This window comes from Pelodiscus sinensis, chromosome 14, assembly GCF_049634645.1.
Source record: "Pelodiscus sinensis isolate JC-2024 chromosome 14, ASM4963464v1, whole genome shotgun sequence".
NCBI lineage: Eukaryota > Metazoa > Chordata > Testudines > Trionychidae > Pelodiscus > Pelodiscus sinensis.
Window position 1 is genome coordinate 21,887,700 of NC_134724.1, and position 19,564 is coordinate 21,907,263.

Consider the following 19,564-nt stretch of genomic DNA (forward strand, 5'->3'; position numbering starts at 1 on the left):
GCTCAAAAGGTGACTCTCAAAGGATAAATATCATATATGAATATTTCATTCATCAATACCAAAACTCTGTATGTAGAATGTATTCTGTTCTTACTTTTTAAATGTTTTAGTTCTCTTCCTTCATAACAAATTTTTATATACTCTCTAGTTCACTTTGGTTCAAACTAAACAACAAACTGTACCAACCAAAATATCGCCTACATAAATGGTATTAATACTTAGTTATATGAATTTGTGCCAATGCAGATTTACGTAACCATTGCAATGACCAGAAAATGCCACGATTTCTCAGAAAAAAAGTTGCCCTCCCTTCCTCAAAAAAAAAAAAAAAAAAAAAAATCTGTAACTGCTCTTGAAATAAAGCTAACTGTAGACAATAAGGGCAGAGTTCATGCAGCATATAAGAAAACAAATCTTGTTGAATGTGTTCTTTCATTACTACGAATCATCTAAAAATTCCCTTTCCAGAAATACAAATTATTAATTGAAATGTTACTGCTGCCAATGCCCTTTCATGCACAGCATCAGACAAGCTTGTTTAAAAAAAAATACTTGAGTAATATATTTAACCGGAAACTGATCCACAGGATTCTCTTCAATGTGAATCAGACTTGCAAACTTATCACGCAATGTTTAAATAAAAAACTTACTCCAGTTTCAGAAATGAAAATGGACTTTGCCAAGTTCTGCAATAGTTCTATCCCAAAAGGATAACATGTTCAATTTCATATAAACAGATTATCCGCAGGGACCTTCTTAGGGCTTGCATTTGAATGTTTCTTAAGAGTGTGTAGCATTTATGCTTATTTTCTGCCAGCATTAGAGTATACAAACCTGCTTTACATATTAACCATCAAGTTTAAAAATTGTTTTTAATACCTAACTCTCAGAAACAGACCCCAAAATATGCAAGGTCACTTAGGTCATGTTTTTCTAAGCCATATTACTGTAAGGAAAGCTAGCTTAAATTTGCAAAGTAAATACAAATTAAGTGAATATTTTACTTGTGGAGTAATTCAGAGATTGAAAATGTTCACATTACTACAAATATGAGTCACCAGTTGGGGCTTGAAACATACAGGACAGTAACATAGGAATTTTAGATCATAATGAGAACAGTTTGTTACTAAGACTATATAGTGCAACACATTTTAAAGGTGCTAAATGAACTACTGAATTAAACATTCACCATCTGTCAAAGTTTCAGAAGCAGATGGACTCACAGCACATTTTTATTCCTAGCCTAATAAAGAGCTAATGTTTCTTTCTGAATCAAGTATGATTTTTAAAAGGCATAGTTAAGATAAAAAGGTGCTACTTTCAAAAGCACCTGAGTCAAGCGTACAATGACTTCCAGTGGTACTTAGCTTTTAAGTGATTGTGAGCTTTTCAAAAACTCACCCAAAAACATACACTGTAAAGCCTGTAAAGCTATATAGTTCATTATTGCAACTGAAACTTTTTAAAAACAAATTTAGTTTGCTTGCTTTATTCAGTTTGTTCTGAGGGTTGGAGGCATTCACATTTCCTTGTGCCTAGCATGTGCAATAGAACCAATTTCACTATTTGATTCTCATGCACTCACGGGACAGGGGGGAAGTCTGTGTGTCTTTCTATACTCCTAGGAATTATGTACATTTTAAAATAGTCTTCACTGGGGGACAGAGAAAAGGAAAAATATTATTTTAGGTTCTCTATTTCCAACCCTCAAGCTCCTTTTTAAAATAAACCATAAGCATGTGGCTCTGTTGAGCAATGTATCTAATTTTAAAGTAGAAAAATGTGCATTGAAATAGTCAATGACTTTGATCATGACACCAATAAATTAGTACACTGCTCTGGATATAATGTATATAATACATCTGAAATAGGTTTTATGTCCTGTAAATATACTCAAACAAGCAAAACAAAAATATTTTACAAATGTTAATATAAATATAAAAAGTACTTATAATTAACAGGATACAAAAGACAGCTACAAATTATGGTGAAAATTAAGGTTTATAAGTAAAAGGTGCCCAATTAAATATATATTTTATAAATATATGATATAATATACACATATCATACTTTAATCTTAAAATATAGTACATATAATAAATACTGTATGTGTTAAATGGTTTGGTTTACCTGAACTCCTTTCAAACCACAGAGAAAGTAGTTGTGCCACACAGGTTTGGTTTTGTTAACATGAATGTTATTCACACTGGTACTAAAATCCCTGCAAAAACAGACATAACACAGGGTTTATAAAATTGTCAGTGTTTATTTCCGTGGCTTACTGCTGCCATCTGCTGATGATACAGCAACATTTAAATTCTGTGCTGAACATTTTTATGCAATATGTATTACATTCTTTTCCTTTGGCTCTCCTTCCACCTCATTTATCAACTGTGCAAAAAAGCTATGGTTAATGGAGACATTGTTAATACAGGAAATATAGGCCAAAAACTAGGCTTTGTAAAAACAAAGGATGAAACTAAACATCAAAAATGTTTTCATGCCTTTTTAAAAACATTCTAGTGGGTGTGGCTGTTTAAAATCAAATAAATTGCAATGTTTGTGTCCCAAATATTGCAAAGCTTGCATCCCAAATATTGCAACTTTGTGCTATGTATGACCAGAAAAGGAAACGAACTAGTGTATTTTTTGGCAATGCTGAGAAAACACATCCTAAATATTACAATAAAATCCATTTTTTTTCTTTTTATTAGTCTAAGTTATCAGTGATGGAGTAGGTATAAACAATTGTATTTTTAAAATATGATTTGTAACAAAAAAAGCATCCTTTTAAAAATATCTATATGTGTATCAAGACTTTCATAATTTAAATAGTACCAAGTAAATTATAACCAAGGCCCTTGGTAAAATGAAGCTAAATTTTGCAGCAGTGATCCTGAATTCTGCAGCAGCTTCATCTCCATTAAAAATGAAAGTTTTTAAAGAACTAAATATGAATATGAGACATAAAATCAACACAGAGCCCCTGAATTATATATTTTGCTATTAAATTCAATGTCGTTACACTGTCCCCATACTTTTGGTCTTCAGAGTGCTGCAAAGTTGTGTGCATACAGTGCCTAATGGCATCTCCAAGGATGTCTCAGGAAAGCCAGAGGTTTTGGAGAACAGTTAGGATATGTCTACACTGCAGCTAGGAGCAAACCTCCCAGACGTGGTAGCTAGCTTTATGCTAACTACCAGCTAGGTTAGTGCTAGAGACATAAGCTAGGGTATGTCTACACTACCACCCTAGTTCGAACTAGGGTGGTAATGTAGGCAACCGGAGTTGCAAATGAAGCCCGGGATTTGAATTTCCCGGGCTTCATTTGCATCTCGCCGGGCGCCGCCATTTTTAAATGTCCGCTAGTGCGGACTCCGTGCCGCGCGGCTACACGCGACATGGACTAGGTAGTTCGGATTAGGCTTCCTAGTCCGAACTACCTAGTCCGTGCCGCGTGTAGCCGCACGGCACAGAGTCCGCACTAGCGGACATTTAAAAATGGCAGCGCCCGGCGAGATGCAAATGAAGCCTGGGAAATTCAAATCCCGGGCTTCATTTGCAACTCCGGTTGCCTACATTACCACCCTAGTTCGAACTAGGGTGGTAGTGTAGACATATCCCCAGGGACTTGTGCTAGGGACATCAGCCTGAAAGCTCAAAATAGCAATATGGACACTGTGCCTCTCAGGCTGGAGATTGGGCATTCAAGCCTAGAAGTCTGGGGGCGAAAGGAGGTGAGTTCAGAGTCCAAGCCACAACATCCACACTCCAGAGCAATTTCTGCAGCTACAGAAATATGGAATACACAGGTCTTTGATTATATTCTTGAATTTTGCTAAATAAGATAAAGATTAAAGCAACAATGGAAATAGCTGTGTCAAAAGTCTCTAATGAATCAATTTAAAATTAATCAGCAATGCAGAAGGAGGTTGACACAGGTGTACTGATCCAATTAACACTGTCTGCATCAAGAAGGAAAATGGTACCATTTAGTGTATAAAATAAAGTGTAGCTGTACTGGCAGGACTAGAAAATATTTATCTAAAGGGCCAAAGTTTCCTTGTGAGGACTGAGTTTCAAATCATAGTAGGTTCCTCTTCATTCTCCTATTAGAAGAAAGACAGATTTTGCCATTTCTATATTGGAACAGATACCCTTTATACTGCAAACCCATTTGTATTCGCTGCATCATGTTTTAATTTCTCCTTTTTACAAGTTACTAAACCATTCTCTTTCTAACAGTCAGAGAATTTCCACCTCAGAGAATTGTTAAATTAGACAAGTGTCAATTTTCAGCTAGAGATGTAAAATCCCATTTAATTAGCCACCTGGTTAAGTTTATTCAGTCAACTGATTAACCAGTTAAACATTGTTTGACCAGTTAACTGATTAAACAGAGGGTGGGAATGCTCCAGCCCAGCACCCCCTACAGGACTGGAGTGGAACCATGCCCCGGGCAGGGGCTGCTCCAGACCAGCTGCTTCTAGTCAAGTGCTGAGCTGCCAGTTCCCAGCCCCTGTGGGCTTGGAGTCACTGCCATTCCCCACCCACCCCAAGTTGCTACTTCTAGCCATGTGCAAGGAGAAACAAAGAAACAAAACAAAAAAGCAAACCCTCACTGATGTGGTCCCTGACTGAGAAGGAGAAAGACACTGCCCATGTTCCCCTTGCACACCAGAGCTTAGGGGGGCTCAGGCTAGTAGATTTTATGTGCTCCAGCACCAAGGAGGGATGGCAGGGAGCACTAGTGCGGGCTACCCAATGCTGGGGGGAACCCCAAGCCTAGGGGGCTGGAACCAGACAAGCTGAGGGCCAAATCCAGTCCCTGGGCCTTATGTTCCAAGAATCAAAACCAGATCTGGTCATTCCTAGTAACTGTTTTTTCAAGCTAGGGTTCCACTCAGGGAAGCATCCTTATTCAGAACCAAACTTATTTAAGCATGTGCTTAAGGGCTGTTGTGAATTAGGATGGACTTAGAAACATAGAATCCTACGGCTGGAAGACACCTCAGGAGTCATCGAGTCCAGCCCCCTGCCCAAAGCAGGACCAATCCTAACTAAATCATCCCAGCCAGGACTTTGTCCAGGGATGGAGATTCCACCAGCTCCCTAAGTAACCCAGTCCAGTGCTTCCCCACCCTCACAATGAAACAGCTTTTCCTAATATCCAACTTAGACCTCCCACACTGTAACTTGAGACCATTGCTCCTTGTTCTTCCATCTGGTCATTATTGAGAATAGCCTCTTTCCATCTTCTCTGGAACCTCCCTTCAGGTTGAAGGCTGCTATCAGATCCCCCCTCACTCTACTCTTCTGCAGACTCAATAAGCGCAAATCCTTCAGCCTCTCCTCATAGGTCATGTGCTCCTGCCCCCTAATCATTTTTGTTGCCCTCCACTAGACCCTCTCCAATGTGTCCACATCCTTTCTATACTTCGGGGCCCAGAACTAGATGCAATACTCCAGATGTGGCCTCACCTTCTTGGCTACAAGGGCACACTGTTGACTCATATCCAGCTTCTTATCCACCATAATCCCCAAGTCCTTTTCTGCTGACGTACTACTTAGCCAGTCAGTCCCAGCCTGTAACCATGCTTGGGATTCTTCCATCCCAAGTGCAGGACTCTGCACTTGTCCCTTATCTTTTGGCCCAAACCTCCAATTTCTCTAGGCCACTCTGGACCCTATCCCTACCCTCCAACATATCTACCTCTCCCCCTAGCTTAGTGTCTTTCATAATCTTGCTGAGGGTGCAATCCATCCCCTCATCCAGGTCATTAATAAAGATGTTAAACAAAAGCAGCCCTAGAAGCGATCCTTGTGGCACTCCCATTGAAACCAACCAGCAACCAGACATCTAGCTGTTGATCACTATCCGTTGGGCTTGACAATCTAGCCAGGTTTCTATACACCTTACAGTCCATTTATCCAATCCATACTTCCATAACTTGCTGGCAACATTGTGGGAGACCATATCAAAAGCTTTGCTAAAGTCAAGGTATATCACATCCACTGACTTCCTCATGTCCCCAGAGCCAGTTACCTCATCATAGAAGCTAATCAGATTGGTCAGGCATGACTTGCCTTTGGTGAATCCAAGTTGACTATTCCTGATCACTTTTCCCTCTTCCAAGTGCTTCAAAATGGATTCCTTGAGGATCCCCTCTATGATTTTTCTGGGGACTGAGGTAAGGCTGACTGGTCTGTAGTTCCCTGGATTGTCCTTCTTCCCTCTCTTAAAGATGGGCACTACATTTGCTTTTTCCAATCATACATGACCTCTCCCAATCTCCACAAGTTTTCAAAGATAATGGCCAAAGGCTCTGCAATGACATATGCCAACTCCCTCAGTGCCCTCAGATGCATTAGATCCAGACCCATGGATTTGTGTATGTCTAGCTTTTCTAAATAGTTCTTAGCCTATTCTTTCTCCAGTGAGAGCTGCCCACCTCCTTCCCATACTGTGAGGCCTACTGCAGTAGATTGCGGTAGACTTAAACATATAGGTAAGCGTTTTCCTAAATCAGAGCCTTGGAAAAGCAAAATCCTTAAAATAAATAATGATCATCTCTCAATTATGCTTAATAAATAAAAATACATTTTAAAGCTTTCTCTCAGGATTTATTCTCCATTACTTTTAAGACAATCCATTGAAGTGAGAGGCTCATCAAGGCAGACCTGAATTTATTGCTACTACTATCCTAAACTACTCAGTATTTGCATACTGTAATTCCAATAGCAGCCTCTCAAATGTAATCCTGTTTTATGCTGTGGAGGTCAAATGTTATCCAAGATAACTCTCAGAATGTTTTACTGCTCCTCCTTCAATTTAAAATTACAAAAGTCCTAAATCTAAATACAACACCGCCTTTCCCCCCTTATTCCTGCACTAAATATTGTGGCTAAATGACTTTTTACCCTGGTTTTTAATGCTCCTGGAAGTGAGCCCATTTTGCACATGTTCTGTGCAGAGGGCATATGCCTAATTCATAAGGCATTATTTATAAATATGAGTCAGATTTATACCACATAGTTGGGCCCAACTGATGTTGTCTGTGCAGCAGAGACCCAGCACACCAAGGACAAAGGTATTGAGACAGTGAGGAAAAACTAACGTTGAATGTTTTCAAACACTAGAAGCTAAACTGGGGCTTTCAAGTGACAATCTGCATTGCAGTGGCATCTGTAGAAGGGCTGTGCAGCAGCAGTAATTCCCAGAGGCATTTTGGTTAACTTAGAAAACATTTTCCAAATGCTAGAAAGGAGCAGGTACTCTGTTCACTTTTTCTAGACTACGAAGTGTGCTTCCTAAACTGGCCTAGGCCTGGTCTCCACAGTTTTGGAGTAAATGGTGTAAAATATATCCATTAGAAGTCTGATTTGTGGTTTTGGTTTTTTAATCCAAAATTGTTGTGGATACAACTACTATTGGGGTCTCACTTATTATTTATCTTCTATATATTTGAGAGAGTTTGTCTGTGAGTCTGACAGTCTGTTCAGGAATTCCTCCTAAACGGTAAGAATTAGGACCACTAAATTTAGTACACAGCTTTCTTTTATCATAATTTAAAGCAAGATCAGGGTTTGGTTGTGCCAAGAAAATGAGATGTGCCTGGAATGAGATCGCTTCTCAGAAACCAAAGAAAAAAGAGAGAGACTCACCAGGCAGGTATAAGGGTTTGACTGAGGATGTGCCCCCTCCCCATCCAGATCTGCTCCAGCCCTGAGCCTCCCACCCCCCAAGCACCCTTTAGGCCAGGGAGGGGGGGCTGAAGCTCCCCCGATCCATATGGGAACATTGCTGGCTGTTTCCCTTCATCACAGAGCAAGAGGAAAGTGCACAGTTTGCTGCATTCCTCTCTCTGGCTGGGGGAATGCAAGTGGCAGATGAACCTGAGCCTACCCCAGCCAGGGGACATGCACCTCTCCCCCTGCTGTGCCCAATAGAGCTGCAACAGACATGGAAAAGCGCTTCCCACCTTACCCCAAGCTACTGCAGTGACCGAAGGCTGGGATAGTCCTGAATAGCGCATACTGAACCCCTCATCCCCTGAGCAATGATTTAAATGAAGCATGTACATTTTCATGTTATTTTCCAAAAAACAAAAATGAATTGTGTTAAGGACACGAGCAACCCTGGGTAAATCTTCTAATACCAAGATAAAGAAATGGTACCTTAACAGGCACAGCTCATTCTCCTTCCCATAAAGGAACACCGTTATTGGTATAAAAACACCTTGATAGTGACATAATGACAAAGGGAAATTTGTACCCCTTGAGCTAGACCCATGTACTGTTAAAGCAGCACAACTTCTCCGTGCAAGCACGCTCTTAGTCTCCTGGCTTGTGTGAAATAGAGGCAGGAGCTCTGTTCCCTCTTTAGAGAGTCTACTCCCAACAGTGGTGCCAGACTTTCACAGTCATTGCTGGCATTGTACTTGGTCACTGAATTCTAGTCTGGAAGCTAGGCCTACTTCTAGCCAAGGCTACAGTTTCAGCTCTCATGCTTAGAATTCATTCATTTTATTTTTTTTCAAGTACAACATTAACTGACTTAAATCTTTACAGTACTTTGGCCGGGTTAACATTAAAAGTAATATCAGAGTTTGCCACATGATATACAATCTGCTATGATTTCAAGCTCAACTATACACAACTATACCATATGCTAGCCAATTAGCCCATCATAAGATGGGATTTTCAGGTCTTCTCTCCTGATCTCTCTCTCTCTCTCTCTTCCTACTGCTTCCCCCATCTCTCTCAGCTTTCCTCCACCTCCTGCCTCTCTCTCCGTCTCTTTCTTTCTCTTCTCCCCCTCCTGCCTCTCACTCTCCCTTTCTCTTCTCCTCCTCCTGCCTCTCTCTCCCCTCCATCTCTCCCTGCCCCCCTTTGTCTTCCCCTTCCCTCCCGCCATGGCGCTCAGCTGAATGCTGCCTACTCAGCCGGGCTGCCACAAGGGAGGGGGGCGGGGCCCCACCGCCCTTCCCCTCCTGCCACAGCGGAGACCAAACAGCCCCTTGCGCTGCTGGCTCCCCCGGCGGCCCAGCTGAGGGGTGCAGCAGTCAGCTGAGCGCCACAGAGGGAGGGGAAGGGGGGGCAGTGATGTACACAAGGGTGGTTAATTCAGGTGGCACACAGAGTTTAAGACGATCTTCACTACACAAAAGATTGATGCTGTCGTGATCTATAAAGTTCTGCTAAATCAAATTCGGAGGGCACCCCCATCAGTGCCAGAACTCCCATTCCTCACAACAAGTAAAGGAAGTTGCCTCCCCCTGTGGAGACCATGTGGCAGTTTGGATTAAGGTACACTGACTCCAGCTATGTAATTAGTGTAGCCAGACTTGTGTATCTTAATTTTACCTTCCCGTGTAGTGAAGACCTGACCTAAGTAGAAGTAATGGGATGGGATTAAGACAGAAAATTCAGGCTGAAATCAGGAAAATTTTCCAGTTTAAGATCTATCAGACTGTGAAAGTTTCCTAGAGGAAGAGGTGAAAAAACCCTACTGTTCATGACTTTTGTAAACAACAAAACAGCTCAGATATTTGAACAACAGAAAAGAAAATGTTTCTTTGGAGTGAGGAGAAACATGCCATTGCTGGGTTCCCTTAAATTTGTTTTCTGTATAATCATAGGAATGAAAGAGACCTCAGAAAGTCATCAAGTCCAGCCCCTGCCTAAAGCAGGACCAATCCCAACTAAATCAACCTAGCCAGGGGTTTGTCAAGCTAACACTTAAAAACCTTTAGGGATGGAGATTCAACCACCTCTCTAGGTAACCCATTCCAGTACTTCACCACCCACCTAGTGAAATAATTTCTCCTAATATCCAACCTAGACCTCCCCCTAATCCCTAATTCATACCACACAAAACTCAGGGATTACAATCACTATGTGTAATTTGTTGTTGTGTGTGACAGTAAGGAGGTCTGAAGTCCATTTATCTCCAAAATGAACATCTATCAGATTTTCTTTATACCTTTTATTCTTTATATGACAAAGCAAAACATTACAAATTATGTGGTTACATTTTGTGGCTGTTGGGTTAAAGAAAAATTATAACTTCTTGGAGTGCACAATGCTAATTTTTGAAATTGCCTCAAATAAGAACGGCAAGACAATTTGGCTTTTTATTTGCTAAGTGTCACAAAGGCACAAATCCTTGCCATACTTGATGCCAAGTAGCTCCGTGGCACCTTAAAAACTAACAAAAATATATAGGCTACGTCTACACTGGCATGATTTTCCAAAAATGCTTTTAACGGAAAAATTTTCCGTTAAAAGCATTTTTGGAAAAGCACGTCTAGATTGGCAGGATGCTTTTCCGCAAAAGCACTTTTTGCGGAAAAGCATCCGTGGCCAATCTAGACACGGTTTTCCACAAAAAAGCCCCGATCGCCATTTTCGCGATCAGGGCTTTTTTGCGGAAAACAGTACTGTGCTGTCTACACTGGCCCTTTTGTGCAAAAGTCTTTCGGAAAAAGACTTCTGCCCGAACGGGAGCAGCATAGTATTTCCGGAAAAGCACTGACAATCTTACATGAGATCGTCAGTGCTTTTCCGGAAATTCAAGCGGCCAGTGTAGACAGCTGGCAAGCTTTTCCGCAAAAGCAGATGATTTTTCCGCAAAAGCAGCCATAGTGTCATGAGCTTTTGTGGATGAAGTGGGTCTTATCCACAAAAGCTCATCATATTATACATTATGCTAGTCTCTAAGGCCATGTCTACACTACAGATAAGATCGAAGCAGCTGCAGTCGAACTTCTGGGGTTCGAATTAGTAGATCTACTGAAGACACATTAATTCAAACTGGGAGGGTGCTCCCATTCATGCCGGCAGTCCTGCTTCTTTGAGGAGTAAGGGAAGTAGAAGGGAGAGTGTGCTTCCTTCAACTTCCCATAGCGTGGACTAGGGATGTTAAGAGGCGGGTATTTAAGTAATCGAGTAGTCGATGGAATTTGTATTGACTATTCGATTAGTTGATAGGCAGTCTAGCTCAGTCCCAGCTTGCACCCAGCTTGCACCCAATCCTGCTGTGGCTCTGCAATTTAAAATGCAGTAGGAGCCGGGGGGGGGGGGGGCTGCCTAGCTCCTACTAACTTTTAAACTGCAGAGCTTCAGCAGGGTTTGGTCCTGCACCTGGCACAATCCAGGACTCAGCTGGGCTGCCTTCCCAGCCGGCAGCATCTTCTGTCTGCAATTGGGCCACCGTGGACAGAAGCTGCTGCCACAAAGCAGCCCCCTTGTATGGGGTGGGTCCCAAATCCCCACTGGGACCCCCCACGGACAAGAGCTGCTTTTTGGCAGCAGCCTCCCTCCCCCCGCTCTAGTAGAGGCAGCAGTGGGGGGTGGGGGGCAGAACAGGCAGCACCATGGAGACGGTGCTGGGGGCAGGGCTGGCCCACAATATTTTGGCACCTGAGGCGGGGAGCTCAAATGACACTCCCATGCCCCCTCGCTTGGGCCAAAACTTTCAAAGGTCTCTTGTGCCCTCCTTCTTCCAACACAGCACTCCACCATCTCTGTGCATCTAGAGCAGAGAGAATACATATGCACCAGCAGCAGACACAATTTTCTACACTCTGGGTCTTAGTGGTGCCCCAGTCTGGCACCTCAGACTGCCACCTCAGTTCGCCTCATGGTAGGGCCAGTCCTGGCTGGGGGCAACCAGCTTTTAAGCCAACTCTCCCCAGTACTGGCTCCTGCTTCTCCCCAACCCTTTGCTGCTTCTGATACAGAGGTAGCAAGGGGGAGGGAAGAATGTGAGTAGCTGACTTGACTACCTGATAAGCATGGTCTTATCAGGTAGTCGACTAGTTGACTACTCCCTTACATCACTAGTGTGGACAGTGCCAAAATTCGAGTTAAGATGCTTTGACTTAAGCTACGCAATTAACATAGCTGACGTTGTGTATCTTAATTCAAACTTATCCCCTAATGCAGACTCGGTCAAAGGTGCCACAGGACTACTCGTTTTTAAAGTAACAGACTAACATGGCTACCCCGCTGAGACTGTTTGATGCAATATAGTTTAAATAAAAAGGGGGAAACCTATTTATAAAATGAACAATAATCCACAAGGATTTGGAGTTTTACAGTTACTCTGAAAACTATATCAATACTGAAATAATTTGTTGGGGCTCTTTTAAGCAATTTGAGTTGTTTCCACTGCAGTAGTTTTTGGATTTCTGAAGCTTCCTAATTACAGAGCTAAATTATTATTCAGCAGATTCTCAATCTGGGCCTGATCCTGCTAGATACTGAAGGTCTCTAACAAGTTGATTGACTTCCCCAACTGACTGAAGTCTATGGTACCTTGCAGGAGCACAGCCACTATTCCTCTCTCCATTCTCTTGCTACTGACTGTGGTTAGAGGTAGGAAAATTGAAGAACACCTGGTTCACATAAACACTGCATTAGAATACTGTCCCTCACAACCGTTGAGGTGAGATAGGGTCCTCTTCAGTCAAGCAGGAGGAAGCAGACTTTCCCCCTCATTGCTAAGGTAAAGTTTATGATTTTTACTTTCAGGTTGCCTTTAAAACTCAAACTGAAGGAAGCACAGTGCACTGAAAAGTGATGCCCATGTATATAATAGAAGGACTAACAATGTCTATGCAACATTTTGGAACAAGTGAGAGTGAGGTTCCCAGATGGAGTTTACAGAGTTGCGAGACTCACTCCCCAATTACTCCAAAATGCAGCCCAAACTCCAGTCCAAGCCACACGTTCAAAACACTGTCTACATAGTTATTTTCAGTGCACTAGCATGAACCTTGTTAGACTATGTCTTTTGACACCAGCTGAGAAGCTCACTCTTGCTTGCTCCAAAATGTTGTGTAGACATACCCAATGTGGACAGAAACACTACAATGACTTCATTCTAATGTGAATGTGACACCAATTTTCAAAAAGAGTGACACCAATTTTCAATGTGAGCTCTAGAGGCAATCCTGGCAATTACAGACGGGTAAATCTAACTTCAGTACCAGGCAAATTGATTGAAACTATAATAAAGATCAGAATTGTCAGACACATAGATAAACATAATTTGTTGGGGAAAAGTCAACATGGTTTCTATAAAGGGAAATCATGTTTTGCTAATCTATTAGAATTCTTTGAGGGGGGTCAAGCATGTGGGAAAAGGTGATCCAGTGGATATAGTGTAATTAGATTTTCAGAAAGCCTTTGACAAGGTCCCTCACCAAAGGCTCTTAAGCAAAGTAAGCTGTCATGGGATAAGAGGAAAGATCCTCTCATGGATTGACAACTGGTTAAAAGATGGGAAACAAAGAGCAGGAAAAATGGTCAGTTTTCAGAATGGAGAGCGATAACTAATGATGTCCTGTAGGGGTCTGTACTGGAACCAATCCTACTCAGATTGGTTAAACAAAGATACAATAGCTCAAATGCAACTGTTGCTATCATAATGCTCAAAAGTGTTGAAAAATATGTTACTTCTTGCTTACAACCCGGCTGACCATAGTGAAGCAGAGATGCTGTCTTTTGCATGCAGAAAGCTTTCCTTCTGAGTCAAAAGCGGCCAAAACAGTGACAAAAATATATTGATTGTGTATGCCATTTTAATTCAAGAACTATAATTCTAGATTTAGCACTAATTGTACTTGTCTTAATAAGAGGCTATTTAGATTTTTATTTGCTGTGCCAAGCTCTGGCTCAAATACCAGTCCAGTCAAAGTGCTTATATTTTCCGTCACTGCTTCATTTGGCATCTATCAAAATAGCTTTTCCCCTGCAAATATATCCTACTCACTAATGTGGCCCAGGAAATCATGTAGCATCTGAATTTAAGGAGAGTGAATTTAAGAAAGTAATCAACTTAGACAACAGGTCTATTTTAATTCTCGAATTGCCCCCTCTCAACAGGGAAAACTGCAATGAAAAGGTTTCTGAATTGTGTAGGCCAAAGGGAGAGAAGTGCTATGCTGGGGAAACTCAATCAGAGAGAGGGAGGAGAGAAGCAGTAAACCTCACTCTCTCTGAAAGTATACACAGCATAAGAAGCACCAGTGTCATTACATCTGATTAGATTCTGTACCACAGAGAAAACTGTTATAGTATCACCTTGGCAATACCATTTTATACAATTCATCTAAGTACAGTGTTTCTTAAACTGTGTTCTGGGGCACACTGGTGTGCCGCGAGGCAGTGGGAGGTGTGCCGCGGAGAATAACAGAGTTCAAAATGGCTGCACTTAAAGGGGCAGGCAACCTTTATTTTTGTTCAATAACTTCCCCCCCACACCAACCTGTTTTTTTTTTTTCTCAACAAAAAATCCTCGGTGTTCCTCATTTCAAAAAATTATTGTTTGGTGTTCCTCGGTCTTAAAAAGTTTAAAAAACACTGCTCTAAGTATATCATCTCATGCTGTGAGTCTATCAGATTTCATAAGTTAAGCAGGGTCACGTTGGGCTGGAAGCAAACACTTCAAGGAGCTCCTGGTTTCTAAAGGAAGTATTGTTGGTGCTTCAGTATGTGGCACTCTGCTCTTTGAGGATTTGTCTGCACACAAATGTTGCTCTTCTGTAGACACTCATACGTTGGTTTAAACTTCGCTTATATGACTTCAGCCTATAGTGGTGTTGCAATTAGATGATGAATGCACTATAAATTAACATAAGAGGTAAGTAAATAAATACTTACAAGTACAAAGGGTTTGTATTGGCTAGTTGGACAACCTCAGTTTTTACAGGTTCAACAGCTATAAGTATGTCTTGCTCTATAGCCATAGGGAGCACAGCATATCCACAATAGTCTATATGTTCTCCTAGAAAACAACAACAAAATAACAGAAAATTAACAGCATTTTGGAATGATTCTTTAAGAACAATTTACTAGATGTTCCATAAACCCACAATTGTGAAAGACCATACTGGTTGAAAATTACCTGGATTACAAAAAAGTGAAGGCAGCTATAAAAAAATGAAACCTGTGCAAGAAAAGCTAAGGTGATGATATTAATAAATATAAATCAGAAGCTAAGAATCGTAGACAACAGATATGGGAAGCAAAGGACCACAAGGAGAAATCTAGGGCTAGGAATGTTAAGAACAATAAGAGGTTTTTAAGTATATTGGGAACAAAAAGAATCCTGACAATAGTATTAGTCCATTACTAGATGGAAATGGTAGAATTATTAATAATATAGAAAAGGTAGAAGTGTTCAATAAATAATCCTGTATTGTATTTGGGAAAGTCAAAGATAATGTAGTATCCTCATCAGGTGATAATATTCTTTCCATTCCACTAGTATCTCATGAGTATGTTAAACAGCAGCTACTAAAGTTAGATTTTTTTAAATCATTAAATCTGAATAAAGGAGCTGGCTGAAGAACTTAATGAACCATTACTGTTGATTTTCAATAAGTCTTGAAACACTGGGAGAGTTTCAGAAGACTGGAAGAAAAGAAAGCTAATGTTGTCCCATCACCCACTCCCCTCCTATCCCACAATGGAGATTCTGCGGCAACTCAGACTAAGATATATTGACTCCACCTACGGTATTCACGTAGCTAGAATTGTATGCCTTAGGTCAGCATTGCCCTGTAGTGCAGAACTGCCTTATGAATCAACAGACTCACATTAATCTGGGTACGATAATGGAGCATCTGATACAGGACTCATTAAAGAATTAAAGGAGGTTTAATTAATGCCAATCAACATGGATTTATGGAAAACAAATCCTGTCAAATTAACTTGATATCTTTGTTTTCTGAGATTACAAGTTTGATAAACATATATAACAGACTTCTGTACAATATTTGAATTGTACTGCATGGTATTTTGATGAAAAAGTAGACTAATATAAAATTAATATGGCTCTACTGACCAGATTAAAATCTGGCTAAGTGGTAGATCTCAAAATATAATAGTCTATGGGGAATCATTGTCAAGCAGGTGTATTTCTTGGCCCTACACCATTTGACTTTTTTATCAGTGACCAGGAAGGAAACATTAAATCATCACTGATAATGTTTGCCAAATTATACACAAATAGGGAGAGTGGTTTTTATGGGGCATCTCCTCCACAATGTGCTCTCAAGAGTTAACAGAATCCTAGAGAGGATGCACAGGAGGCAGCCAATCAGAGTAGGGCTTAGAGGAGCAGCCGATCAGGGCCAGGCTGGCCCACATAAGAAGAGCAGAAAAGAGCAGTTTCAGTCACTTTCTGGAGCTTGAGAAGGGAGGAGGACTGGTTTGCCTTTCAGGTAGAGGGCAACAAGCACCCTAGACATAGCAGTGCTACATGCAGAGACCCACAGAGCTAAAGGCAGCTCCTGGAGGACTGCAGGAATCTGCAGGCTGAGACCCTGAGGCATGCAAAAGAGGGTGCTGGGGCTGTGGGGAAGTGGATGAAGGAGATCTACAGGGGAACTAAATGAGACACAGCAAGTGGCAGCCTAGGCTGTGATTGGAGTAGTGGGCAGGCCCACGTACCCTCTGCCCACTTTCAGCACTGAGGAAGTGGTTGGACTGAGGGACTGTGGTATTGTCCCGAGAAGGGAGGAACATAGAGTCTGGGGGGCTATGTCATGAAGAGGGTGCTGTGGTCGTGGGGTGACATTGGTCTCTGGAGCAGAAGTGATGCTGGCCAGACATCACTGGAAGAGAACACACTGGCATACAGAGCTAATCTCCAGAACAGCTGGCAGGAGGAGCCACAGTGGAGAGCAGCATCCTGTCATAATGATAAATAATGAAAAGGACAGGTTACTAATACAGAGTGATCTGGTTTGCTTAGTAAACTTGGCACAAGCAAATATGTGTTTTGATTCAGCGAAACATAAATGTGTGCATCTGGACACAAAGAAAGTAGGCCATCCTTATAGTATGGGAGACTTCATCCTGGGAAGCAGTAATTCTGAAAAAAAATTGGAGGTTATGGTGGATAATCTTTCGAACATCAGCTCCCAGTGCAATGCTATAGCCAAAAGAAATAATGCAATTTTGGAATGCATAAATAGGGGAATCTCAGATCAGTGTAGAGAGGTTATTTTATCTCTGGCACTGGTGCAAACTGCTGCTGAAATATTATGTCCAGCCCTGATGTCCACAATTCAAGTAGGATGTTCATCAAGTGGAGAGGATTCAGAGAACAGCCACAAGAATGATTAAAAACCAACTTTATAATGATATACTGACCAGAGTAAGTCTATCTAGCTGAACAGAGAGAAGATTAAGAGGTGACTTGATGTCAATCTATAATTACCTAAATGTGGAACAAATAATCTTCAATCTAGCAGAGAAAGGTAGAACATGACCCAATGGCTGAAACTGAAGCTAGACACATTCCGAGTTAAAATAATTTACCATTGGAACAATTTATCAAGGAGCATGGTGAATTATCTAGTACAGGCAATTTTGAAATCAAGATTGGATTTTTTTAAAGATATGTTTAAGGAATTATTTTAGGGAAGATCTAGGGGCTTGATTAATATAGAAGTTCCAACCCGATGATCTCAGAGACCCCTTAAGACTTTGGAATCTATGAATCAGCAGCAGAAGAAACACCCTGGATACAAATGGCTAGTGTAGGAATGCAGAACTGCTTCACTTCTGAGGCAATTTTTGCCAGACATTTCAGAAAATACATTTTACAGCTTTTATTGCTAAAATCCCAACTGATAGACTATTCTGCACTTTTTAAATTTTATACTAATGCACCAAAGCTTTAAATTTCTATAACGTTTTAGAAACTTCATTTCTTTCTAAACCTTTAGGTTCCTTAACAAAATTACAAGGTAGACAGTGATCTGGCAGTTAGAGTAGAAAATCTATGTGTGCTTGATGTGTAATTGGTAAAATTAGTAAGACATGCAAGTTAAATTATTTCTCTTTCACCTGTGGTTGGTATATAGCAAAGAAAAATGAATACATTTCCTGCAACGACTTCTGCTCATGTCAATGATTCATCATCCACTGGATAAGCCTTAAGCAGGAATTTATTTTTCATCCCATATCTGCACTTTTTCCAGGAAAATAATAATATTGAATCATCATTATAAGAACTGTTCATAAGATACAAAATAGCATTAAATGAAGAAAATAGAGATAGCAAGTACCTTTTCTCTTAGGAATAATTTTCAGGCAACATCTGTTCTCCACTTTAATTGTCTTACATGACAGATGTTAACAGAACAATAAGATAAAAATTGTAATTGACTGCACAGTGGGCTAATTAAATTTTTTAATATGCATGAAATGGGTGTACAAATTCCACACTGGACCCAAAGAGCATAGGCATCAGTATAAGAGGCAGGGGAACACAATGCCTTCCCAAACCGTCAGCCCAGTCCCAAATATACTCTCCAGCTCCCACCTACCTTCAGTGCATCTCCCCCAGTCTCCTGGGGCTGGCTGGGCTTCAGCCCTGCCAAGACTGAAGCTATGCTGGCAGCCCTCCCAAAGCTGGGGAGGTTTTGGGCCAGGTGCTGCCCATGCTCTGGGATGAGGAAGACCGCTCACCAAGTGCATTCCAGGGCCAGGGATAAGGTGGCCATGAGACTCCCCTCCTTATGCTCCAAGGAAGACCAGGCCAGGAAAGGCTGGGGCCTCCTGCTGCCTGCTTTCCCTCTCTGTCATGTTCCTTCTGGGGCTGGGGCTGCATGCTGCCTGCTCTCCCCTCTATCCTGTGCTCCTTGGCTAGGTGGGAAGGCTGGGGCTACTCGCCATCCACTGGTGGAGGAGTGGCCTGCCCCTAGAGTAGAAGGGGGGGCTAGGAAGCCTAGTCCGAACTACCTAGTCCATGTCGCGTGTAGCCGCGCGGCACGGAGTCCGCACTAACGGATATTTAAAAATGGTGGCGCCCGGCGAAATGCAAATGAAGCCCCGGAAATTCAAATCCCAGGCTTCATTTGCAACTCCGGTTGCCTACATTACCACCCTAGTTCGAACTAGGGTGGTAGTGTAGACATACCCATAGGGCTCTGAATGGGACCCAGCGGCATAGGTGCTAGAACTAGGGATATAGCAGCTTGAAGTAGTTTCTATTATAGGGTTTACAGTTTCATTCTCTCAGCATCCGCACTATACAAATTCTTCCAGCATCTCTGGCCAGTAGAATTGCAGGTGAGGCATAAGCTACATTCCACTCTCACTCCCCCTCTGATAAAATGGCAAGGATATTGCAACCAGAGGGAAAGCTAATCCCATCCTCAGATGAGGAGCTGAACAGAAAGGCCTTCCTGCTGAGAGGTGATACTGGGTGCACAGCCTGCTAGACTTCTGAGAACTCTATTACAATGTATTTTCCATGATCTGCAGCAATAATCCTTTCACAGAGAAAGTTGACTGACTGGCTGAGTCATCATATTCTAATTACACAGGGAACTGAACTCTAGAAAGGGCATGATCGTAAAATAAAAATGGGCGTCTCCCAGAATGAACCCACATTTTAAAAAAATACATATGAAATAACCATATTTATTCTACAAGCCAAGTTACTATTCTAACCTCCATGGGCTCCAACTATGAAGAATTTCTTTAGAATGAGAGAAGGAAAACTATGTCAGAACATTTCCAGCTCTCATCAAAACA

The 19,564-nt window shown here is 41.6% G+C and overlaps 1 protein-coding gene across 1 annotated transcript in view; it reads right to left on the reverse strand.

Annotated features, from left to right (window-relative positions):
• GALK2 (galactokinase 2) overlaps positions 1 to 19,564 on the reverse strand; it is a 75,548-nt gene that overhangs the window by 45,854 nt on the left and 10,130 nt on the right. The window contains exons 3-4 of the mRNA XM_075897172.1: positions 14,672 to 14,795; positions 2,131 to 2,221 (exon numbers count right to left, since the gene is read on the reverse strand). Coding sequence (XP_075753287.1) covers positions 2,131 to 2,221; positions 14,672 to 14,795 — 215 coding nt within the window. The remainder of the gene's footprint in view (positions 1 to 2,130; positions 2,222 to 14,671; positions 14,796 to 19,564) is intronic.